Source organism: Sinocyclocheilus grahami, unplaced genomic scaffold (assembly GCF_001515645.1).
Source record: "Sinocyclocheilus grahami isolate Dianchi unplaced genomic scaffold, SAMN03320097.WGS_v1.1 scaffold974.1, whole genome shotgun sequence".
In the NCBI taxonomy this organism is placed as follows: domain Eukaryota; kingdom Metazoa; phylum Chordata; class Actinopteri; order Cypriniformes; family Cyprinidae; genus Sinocyclocheilus; species Sinocyclocheilus grahami.
The window spans coordinates 199,813-210,561 of NW_015506153.1; the positions used below are offsets into that span (position 1 = coordinate 199,813).

At 35.0% G+C, this 10,749-nt stretch overlaps 1 protein-coding gene across 1 annotated transcript; it reads left to right on the plus strand.

Moving 5' to 3' along the window:
* The first annotated feature begins 4,451 nt into the window (after positions 1-4,451).
* Positions 4,452-10,724, plus strand: LOC107565018 (solute carrier family 40 member 1). Its single transcript, XM_016250202.1, has 6 exons — positions 4,452-4,620; positions 4,778-4,893; positions 5,922-6,048; positions 7,096-7,344; positions 7,931-8,551; positions 8,753-10,724. Exons 1-6 carry the CDS (start codon positions 4,452-4,454, stop codon positions 9,064-9,066), a joined length of 1,596 nt encoding a protein of 531 aa, XP_016105688.1. The 3' UTR covers positions 9,067-10,724.
* The last annotated feature ends 25 nt before the right edge of the window (positions 10,725-10,749 follow it).

A 10,749-nucleotide genomic window follows, 5' to 3' on the forward strand; every position in this document is an offset into this window, starting at 1 on the left:
TACATATATATATATATATATACAAAACAAAAAACAAAAATTCCTTTTCTATATATATATATATATATATATATATATATATATATATACACATATATAAACATACATTATAGTGACATATCAGGTGCATACCGCCACCTACTGTATCGGAGTATACAGCATGGATTATATCTCAGTGAATGCACTTTACACTATATACATATATATATATATATATACAAAACAAAAAACAAAAATTCCTTTTCTATATATATATATATATATATATATATATATATATATACACATACATAAACAAACATTATAGCACTACTATCTAAATCCTATAATATAACAACGCCTTATGTTACGTTATCGAACTCTTATACTGGTAATGTGTCTAGAAAAATAGACTGTATTGTCAAAAATAACAGCTCACATAGGTAATACAAAAAGTGTTTCACCACCAAACAGCTGATATTTGTCGGAAACTGACATAATCTGATACTATCCGATCTGATTCCCTACCATACTTGAAAGTGGACAAAAAAATGAATTTAGTGACACCACATCCAAATATTTTTGTTGCAAAGTAAAAGCTGGCTCCTAAATGGAGCTGTTATGATCTGATACTAGGCCTATCCTTTCTGATGTCCTACCCCACTTAAAAAAATTAACATGATATCATAACTCTTGTATGCAACATCTTATCCAAATATTTTGTTGCACTGTAACTGGAGAGTTTTGCTCAAAACATGTCAAAGCACATTGTTTGCACTTTAACCTTCAAAAGCAGTCTAAGCTGACAAGATTTTACTGTCTTACTGTAAAAATGTTGCATCCCATCGGATACAAGTAGTATTTAGTGTACAATGGAGCCTTTAGGGGGGTTTTTTCTCTCCGACAATACTAAATAGCCAACATGCCACAATCCTAAATCCATGAGACCATCGCTTGTGATGACAAAAGGTTTTGTAACACATCCCTGAAATGTATATATACACATGTATTGACAATATAGGTCAATATATAGTAATATGCATTCAAGCAGATTTTAGAATATTTCACACTCAGGGCAGGGACCCACTATTAGAATTTTTTCATTACCAAAACAGCTGATGTCTATATTATCTTATATGATCCTATCTGATATCCTACCATACTTGAGGGGGGATTAAAAAATGAACATGATATCGTAACTCAGTGTATGTGACATTTACTTATCCAAATGTTTTTGTAGCCCTGTAACTGGAGAGCATCCCTGAAATGATCACATGTATATTGAGACAAAAGACAGTTTGTGATTTAGTTTTGATTAAGATGATTAAATCAACATATTTCCAGGACCTGTCAAATACGTAAAAGGTATTTTAAAAGACTAAGGTGACCAGATTGCTCAAATGGAGGCATTTAAAATATCTCTGAAATCTCACTTGTGATTATCTACGCCTCAAAAAACAGGGATAATATATTTTTGTATGTTTTTGTTTTTTAAATGTTGTGGGTTCCATATACTGTTATAATTATTCATCGTTAATACAGCTTTGTTAATTCAACTTTTTAATATCATTTATCAAAAATCACACTATGAAAAATATTAAATAGCAACCACTGCAAATCGCAAACAGATCGAAACAGTATTTATCTTTTAACAAAAATATGACTTTACAAAAATGCATTGCAAAAATGAAAATAAATAAATAAATATCAGATAAAATTGTATTTAACAAATATTAATATTTTCTAACTATTTTCATTTTCACAAACCGTGAATATACTCTATACAATAATTACATCTTTTTTCAAATATTATTTTATGGTTGTGCTTTTGGAAGTGGATCTGTAATTATAATTTTAATATAAATTATAATTGTTGAAAGTGTAATTGTTTAGTTAGGGACAGTCCCAGTTTTTGGTGTCTTGTACCCTGGAAAACGTGAACATTTGGTCACCCTAAAAAATACCCCTCTAGCTGACACTACCTATGATTGTTAATCAGATCAAGCTTTTTTCATTCTTCATGATTCTCTGTCGATATTCAATACAAAGAACAAAAACAAAACAAAACCTATTGTCTGATCAAAAACGGTCTGACGCATTGAACTGGCAGATTTAAAACTATTTCAAGATTTGAGTCATCTCAAGTGCACTCTCGACATGCACTTAATTATTCAGATATTAAAAGCAAGCACCTATAAGTCATTTTAATCTGTTGCCTGTTGCTCTAAACATAGAATCCATTGGTTTTGGTAATCATTCTTATTTTTAATAGTTAGATCCCACTCTCCTGTTTCGTAAACTTCTAACCTCATTCATGACACTGAAAACCTGCATTTACTGAATTACAGTGTTTGTGTTTGTGGTCCTGTTGATTGTGCATTATCCCCCATGTTGTACAGTTCTGTTGAAATGTGTGGTCACCCATGAAAGGCTTAAGTGTTAAATCATATGGACAATGTTTACTTGTGTGTTTCCACCTCTAATATCACAAACACACTAGTTTGTTTGGGTTCAGTCATGGTTATGGCTGTAAGCGAACTCTACGTACTCCTGTATTGATTCTAGACACCTGTGTAAAGTTTGGATCCTTATCAGAAGAAAATTGTCAATATCCACGGTTACTAAATATGTTGGAATATGTTCCTCTACCGATTTGTCAGATCAAAGAAAACCACATTTGATTCAATGTAGATGTAAAGGATATGATCAAGCAAGGTGTAAAGCTCATTGTCGTGTTATGAGACCAACAGAGTGATAGAGAACAATACCAAGTCTGTGATCTGAGTAATCTGGTTTCATGTCTCAAATTTCTGTGGATAGGATGGTTCTGCGTGAAGCATGACTTAGCTTTGAGCCTTGTGTTAATCGGATGCTTCCTAATCGTCAGACTTTTTAATCAAGCCCAAACCATTAGATGTTGCTTTGTCATGCAAATTCTGCAGAAAAACAAATATGAGAACCCCTAACAAAGAGGTATAACGACACAATCCTTTCTGTTTGTTATGTGTTTGTAAATGTGATTCATCATTGCATCATGTTATTACTTAAAAATAACCAAACCGAGCAAAGCATTACTTCACTTTTTATGCATTATCGTATCAAAAAAATATGAAGATACAAACAGATATAAAAAAAAAAACATGCTACAAGCTTCTGCATAGCCAATGTTAAATGAAAAACATCCACTCAGGCTATCAAACGACTGAAAAGCACTCTTTTGAGCCTCTCGTGGTTAGGCAATAATTGGGTTGAAGAAGTGAGTGTGTAATAAAGCAACTTTCCTTCAAACCAAAAGCAGAAGGCAAAAACACATTCCTGGACATACATAACTTTATAATAACCGTAGCTTTTGGGTGTTTTTCTAATATTTTACATTATGTTTGTTTGTGTGCTCAAAACTGCTGTGTGTTAATACTGACACTAAGTACTGGCCCGAATAGAATAAATCTGGATACTATTGGGAAGAGCCTATCACTGCCAAGCTGTTGGGAAATAGCTGTCAATGATCCAAAGTGCAACTCAGTACAGCGAAAAAAGAAAACTTCCAAGAGCTGATTGTGAATGTTGAAAATAAAATCAAACTATCTATCTATCTATCTATCTATCTATCTATCTATCTATCTATCTATCTATCTATCGCACTGAAGGGTTAAAATCTCCAGAATTCCTCTGTTTTTGTCTTAAAATCAGGGAAATTCAAATTTTTTCATAAAAACTTAATTCATTTTCTGTGTAAAATTCTAATAAGTTGTAATAACCAAAAACCATAACTAAAGTTATTTGGCCATATTACTAAATTATATTAGCACATCTCTTATCATCACAGCACAGTGACAGTTTGAAGATCAGAAATGACAATAACTTTACTCCAAAACATATCTATATTAAACGCTGTTAACATATGTATAAATGTGGTTTTATATATATACTGTATATATATATATATATATATATATATATGTACACACACACATATATACATTACATTATATACACAGAATGTTATGTGCTCTATATATATATGGTAACACTTTACAATAAGGCTCATTAATTAACTACATTAGTTAACATGAACTAATAATGAACTGCACTTATACAGCGTTTATTAATCTTTGTTAATGTTAATTTCAACATTTACTAATACATTATTAAAATCTTGTTAACATTAGTTAATGCACTGTGAACTAACATGAACTAACAATGAACATCTGTATTTTTATTAACTAACGTGAGCGTAGATTAGTAAATACAGTAACAAATGTATTGCTCATGGTTAGTTCATGTTAGTTAATACATTAACTAATGTTTAACTAATGAACCTTATTGTAAAGTGTTACCATATATATATATATTTATATATATACATATGTGTGTGTGTGTGTTTATTAATATGTTGCTATTAAAAATACTTATACCTAATTTTTCTTGTATGGATCCCCTATAGTATTTTGACTGAAGAGCATTGTGTCATTATGTTACAGGGGGATCGGATGTGGAATTTTGCTGTGGCTGTGTTTTTGGTGGAGCTGTATGGCAATAGTTTACTCCTGACAGCTGTGTATGGACTGGTGGTTGCGGGGTCTGTCCTCTTACTGGGCGCTATTATTGGTGACTGGGTGGACAAAAACCCCAGACTGAAAGGTAAACATGGCAAAGCTCCAAAAAAACAGAGCATGCAGAATTATTGTGTAAAATGACGCATTACTGAGCGCATGCATCACTTCTCATTATGCCAATTATTTCAACTTTTTTTTTTTTTGCTAAATGCAATTTGAATCTTTTTCTTTCTCAATTTCAGTGGCACAGACATCTTTGGTTGTCCAGAACAGTGCTGTCATTCTCTGTGGTGTCCTTCTGATGGCCGTTTTCCAGTTTAAAGAACAGCTTACTATCATGTACAGTGGATGGTTGCTTGTGGGTATTTAAAAAGACGTGACAGTTTGCTTCCTAGTAAATACTAATAAAGAAAGTCTTCATTTTTCAAAAGCAGAACCTTCTTGCTGCAGTTCTTGGTGGCCTCCAGTTTTGTTCTTGCTCCAGTTTTATGCAAATAGTTTCATTCTAAACATGCCTCGCTATTTAAAATGTTTGAAAAAAGGTTTTTCTTCATAGCTGGCAGTGGCAAACAATCTCCTTATAACAGGATATTCAGAGTTATGTCAAGCTTCTCAATCATTTCTGACCTATATTGGAGGTAATGTTGTCTAAAACATAGAGCTCCCTTATTTATTCTGCATGGACTCAACTTAAGTTCTTGCTACTGAAACATGACACCTTGATAACAAACTGTTGACCTGCTGTCAGCAGAATCCAGGGATGTTATGTGAGCAGAAAGCATGTTGCTTGCTCAATAGGGCTGGAAAGCTTTAACTTAACATATACAATAACAAACAAAACCTGCTTTTTTGTCCCGGTGTCACTGAGGTGGAGAATCCATACAGCAGACAAAATGGGGCTTGTTTTTTTGTTGTTGTTCTGGACTGTTCCTGAATATCAAGTCATACTTTTTATGTCAGTGGACTAACAACACTATAGGAGGTAATGTTGTCTAAAACATAGAGCTCCCTTATTTATTCTGCATGGACTCAACTTAAGTTCTTGCTACTGAAACATGACACCTTGATAACAAACTGTTGACCTGCTGTCAGCAGAATCCAGGGATGTCATGTGAGCAGAAAGCATGTTGCTTGCTCAATAGGGCTGGAAAGCTTTAACTTAACATATACAATAACAAACAAAACCTGCTTTTTGTCCCGGTGTCACTGAGGTGGAGAATCCATACAGCAGACAAAATGGGGCTTGTTTTTTTGTTGTTGTTCTGGACTGTTCCTGAATATCAAGTCATACTTTTTATGTCAGTGGACTAACAACAAATAACAATATTTGCTACTATTTTGGACACAGTGACATATTTTTTAATTACATGTTCGTTGTCATTGCAGACATCATGCTATGTTTTGGTCATCACCATTGCTAACATCGCTAACTTGGCCAGCACAGCTATGTCCATCACCATCCAGAGGGACTGGGTTGTGGTTGTGGCTGGAGATGATCGGAGCAAATTGGCAGGTCAGGATTCAGAATGTCTCACCTTCTTCAACCTTCATTATAATGGCCCCAAACGTATTTGGACAAAACTTAAAATGTATGAATTTCATCCCATTACATAACAAAATATCAAGTTAATTTTAACCAACTAGTCTCATGGTGGTTTTAAGCGTTTATTGAAGATATTTCAATATTTATAAAGTCAGTTCCTAGCAGAGTTAACACATCGCATTAACAATAGACATGTTCCACTAAAAGTTTGATAACGGAAAATTGTCCAAATCAATTTGTCTTTATTTTGACCAATGAATCTGCTGTCGTAAATCTAAAAACAAACATACTGTAGTAAAATCATTTTGAATTTTGTGTATAATTTTGTATTTGTATATATTTTTTGGTTATTTAATTTTTATTTAACGTTTTTCAACCACTGTATTCTCTATAAAACTCATCTCACCTAGTCGAGGAAACTCATAAAATACATTACAGCTCTTTCTCCATCAATCATCTTATCTGTATAGAGTGCTTGCATCAGCTGTCAGTCCTTATGACTCTCAATGTACCCAGTGAACCCATTAACCTGCAGTGAAAGTGCATGAAAGTTAGCACATAGCCAATATGTATATTATATAGGGATATGCATTACCATTCAAAAGTAATAAGGGCAGTATGACTTTTTTTCAATGAAGTGTCACAACTGTTCTCAATATTGATAATAATAAGAAATGTTTCCTGAGCATCAAATCAACATAATATGAAAATTCAGCTTTACCATCACAGGAATACATTACATTTTAAAATATATTACAATAGAAAACAATTATTTTATATTGCAATAATATTTTACAATATTACTGTTTTTACTGTATTTTTATGAAGTAAATGCAGCTTTGGTGAGCATAAGAGCCTTTTTTTCAAAAACATTGAAAACATCTTGCAGAATCCATAATTTACAGAATCACTTGTACTGTATCTCTCTCTCTCTATATATATATATATAATCACAGAATATATCCTATTTTTCCTGTACTGTACTCCCTATTGTTTTCTATATTTCTATTTTGTTAGATATGAACGCAACTGTAAGAATAATCGACCAGTTAACCAACATTCTGGCTCCAATGCTTGTGGGCCAGATCATGGCATTCGGCTCCCATTTCATCGGCTGTGGTTTTATCTCGGGTTGGAATGTGTTCTCCATGTGCTTGGAGTACTTCCTGCTTCGGAAAGTTTATCAGAAGACTCCAGCACTTGCCTTCAAGGCAGGACAGAAGGACACTGATGACCAAGAGCTGAAGCATCTCAACGTACAAAAAGGTTTGTAATACCACCCAAACTCTTCTGGCACTTTCCACAAATAGAGTCCCAATAATTTTTTTTTTTTTTAGTATGACAGTAAAAAGTGATTTTTGTTGTGAGCACATTTGAATATGTTAGACTATTATCTAACATAAGATTAAGACAACATAAGAAGTATGCAATATTGATCTGCCTTAAAATACAAATTTTCACCTGCTCCACTTTGTGCACAACCCCGTTACCTATTGGTTTTCTCCCATTACAAAAAATTTACATTCTTTAAATTTGTGACACCCTGGAAGATAATAATATATTTAATCAATAAGTCTCTCAAACTGTAGTGTTCACTGCACTTGTCAAGCTCAACCATCTAACCGTATTACTAAAGTTTTTTAAAGATTTCTTTTTTTACTAACCATAAACCAGCATTTGTTCAGGGTAAATCTGAAACCCTGTTACTAGCCTGTTATTTCCCATTCTGGATTAGTTATTTTCTTCCATTTTTGACAAATTTTTGAAGATTTAAGCACCTTTTCACTAATCATTTGCTAAAAAACAAAACAAAAACTCTTTACTTTTGCGGTTTTCCAATTCACTGTTGCAGAGATTGGAAATAATGAAAGTCCAGTTGAAGGCTCCCAGCTGATGAATGAATCTGCTGAGGTGAAGAAGAACACCAGTTGCTGCTACCAAATGACAGAACCCATCCGCACCTTTAAGGATGGCTGGGTGGCCTACTACAACCAGTCCATCTTCTTTGCTGGCATGTCTCTGTCTTTCCTCTACATGACCGTTCTGGGCTTCGACTGCATCACCACAGGCTATGCGTACACTCAGGGCCTGAACGGCTCCGTGCTCAGTCTCCTCATGGGAGCTTCAGCTATATTTGGAATCTGTGGAACGGTGGCCTTCACCTGGATCAGAAAGAAGTGTGGCCTGATCAGAACCGGCTTCATCGCTGGAGTCGCCCAACTGTCTTGCCTCATGCTCTGCGTAGCATCTGTCTTTGCTCCTGGCAGCCCTTTCGATCTCAGCGTCTCACCCTTCGACGAGGTCATAAAGCATCTGTTTGGAGACAGCGGCTCGCTGCGTGAGAGTCCTACTCTTGTTCCTACAATTAAACCACAGATCCAGATTAACGCCACTGTTTTTGAGGAAGCCCCGCAAGTAGAGTCCTACATGTCTGTCAGTCTTCTTTTCGCCGGTGTCATTGCTGCTAGAATTGGTGAGTAAATGAGCAACCAACAGCAAACAATAGAAATAGTTTTAGTCATTATTTTCTGTTATCTTCAAGGGGAAGATGATGATATCTGTATCACCTGAAAGTTATAAAGCCAACCTTTGAGGCCAAAACCAACAAGGCATGTTTGTGATAATTGCGTATTGATGCATTATGTTTTAATTGATTTCCCTGAATTGCTTTCAGGTCTTTGGTCCTTTGATTTGACCGTGACCCAGCTGATCCAAGAGAATGTGATTGAATCCGAGAGAGGCGTCATCAACGGCGTCCAGAACTCCATGAACTATCTTCTTGATCTCCTACACTTCATCATGGTCATCCTTGCACCAAATCCAGAGGCCTTCGGCCTTCTCGTGATCATCTCGGTTTCCTTTGTTGCGATGGGACATATGATGTATTTCAGGTTTGCCTATAAAAGCCTCCGGAGTAGACTCTTCCTGTTCTGTTCACCCGAGCAGAAGCCAGATCCCAATATTCCCTCACTTCCCAACTCTGTATAACTTTTAAAGAGACCGTAGGCCAATTTCTGCTAGAGTATGGCATGCTGTGTTCTTCGAGAACCTCGCCAGGAACCTGTTCCATCTGTTTTACTAACATGCATGCTTTTGCTGCTTGTGCATTGAGTATATAGTCTTTGCCATTAGCCAAAATAACAAAGGCGAGAAGGAGCTCTCCTTAGCGTAGCTTAGAATAGAAATATGTCAAAAAAGCATACATTACTTCCCTCAATCATACATTTTGTTCAAGGTGCTGTAAAATTGCCTGAGAAGTAATCATAGGGGGAAAGAACAGGAACTATGGTTCTTATGGGTTATACATGCTTTAATTACTTTTGTAAAAGCTCCAAAGTAAAAATGGGCATATTTATTCTACTTTTACGTATTTTATTAGTTTTTCGACTTTATGGTCATAGTTAACCTTCAGACTAGGTATATAAGTTTTACAAGGTGCTCTACTTAAGATAGTATCGTTTTGTATTGCTTGTCCCTAAATGTTTTTGCAAGCCATGGTTAAAGTCTCTTCGATAGTTATTTGGAGTGTGCTAGTTATTAATTCAGGAATGCTTATATATTTATATACATGCAGTCAGTATTCTGTATCTCAGCTTCGGTGGTGCTAGATTGTTATTATAACTCTTCTGGAAAGCTATGCAGACATATACGGTTTGTACATGTAACCAAAGTGGATTTTTTTCACCATGTGGAAGTGAGGGAATTACAGCCGTTTTCTTATGTTAAACATTCTGAATATTATTGGTGTGAGATTTAGGCCCTGATACACTCAACCCATTGCAACTAGAGTTTTTAGCACTAGATTTGTTTTTGTCCTGTTTGATTTGAAAGTGATTTTAGCGCATAATTCTTTTTGCAAAGATTGTTACACAAGCACTTTACATGATTATACTTTTTCCATTACAAAATAATTAGCGCAACAAGACACTTCAGGGTATTAAGACATTTGCACAAAATAGTAGCAGTCCTGCATTAACACAGGATTTTTTTACAAGATTTCATATCTGCTTCAAAATCACAACAAAATTGGGATTTTAGAACTAGCTAATAACTCAAACAACCTAATGATTTTTACTGCTCTGTAAGTGATGACACACCTGTTTCCCCTTCATTCAAATCAAATGCTAATCTAGACAGCACAAAGTAAACATTAAAGACCCGCCTAAGAGCCACAAAAGCTACAATCGTTCAGGTACATCCTTTTGACAACCACAGCTGGCTCGACATATATATGAAGTATTTTGTAATAGTTGTGTAATATTGCTGTTGGACACCAGCGGGAATCCACCATATGCACAGAACAGAGAAGAGATTATTGAGTCCAGTGTGGATGGCTGGTTTGAAGTGCAGCTGGTCACAAACACAGGTGCCAAGTCACTGATGGTTTACTTCACTTGTTAGGCAAGCATTTTTAACATGCCAGGATTGTTTCATGAGGCCCTTACGAACATACTGTCAGTTTTTAAACACTTAATTTCTTCAGTGCATACTGTCTTTCTATGAATGTGAAGCCGTATTTACATCTGTAAACATTTTTTTATATTCTCGTGTTGACTAGTTTTATTTGAATTCAGTTTTGTCCTCCTATGTAACACCACACAGAAGATCTTGCCCTTGACACAATTACAAAATGCAAAAAAATGTGCTTAAAACCCAGTTGAATGTAATGCA

Coding starts and splice junctions, on each gene's coding strand:
- LOC107565018 (XM_016250202.1), top strand. CDS start 4,452: ATGTTACAGGGGGATCGGATGTGGAATTTTGCTGTGGCTGTGTTTTTG. Junction 4,894..5,921: donor TGTACAGTGGATGGTTGCTT/GTGGGTATTTAA, acceptor TTGTCATTGCAG/ACATCATGCTATGTTTTGGT. Junction 6,049..7,095: donor TGATCGGAGCAAATTGGCAG/GTCAGGATTCAG, acceptor CTATTTTGTTAG/ATATGAACGCAACTGTAAGA.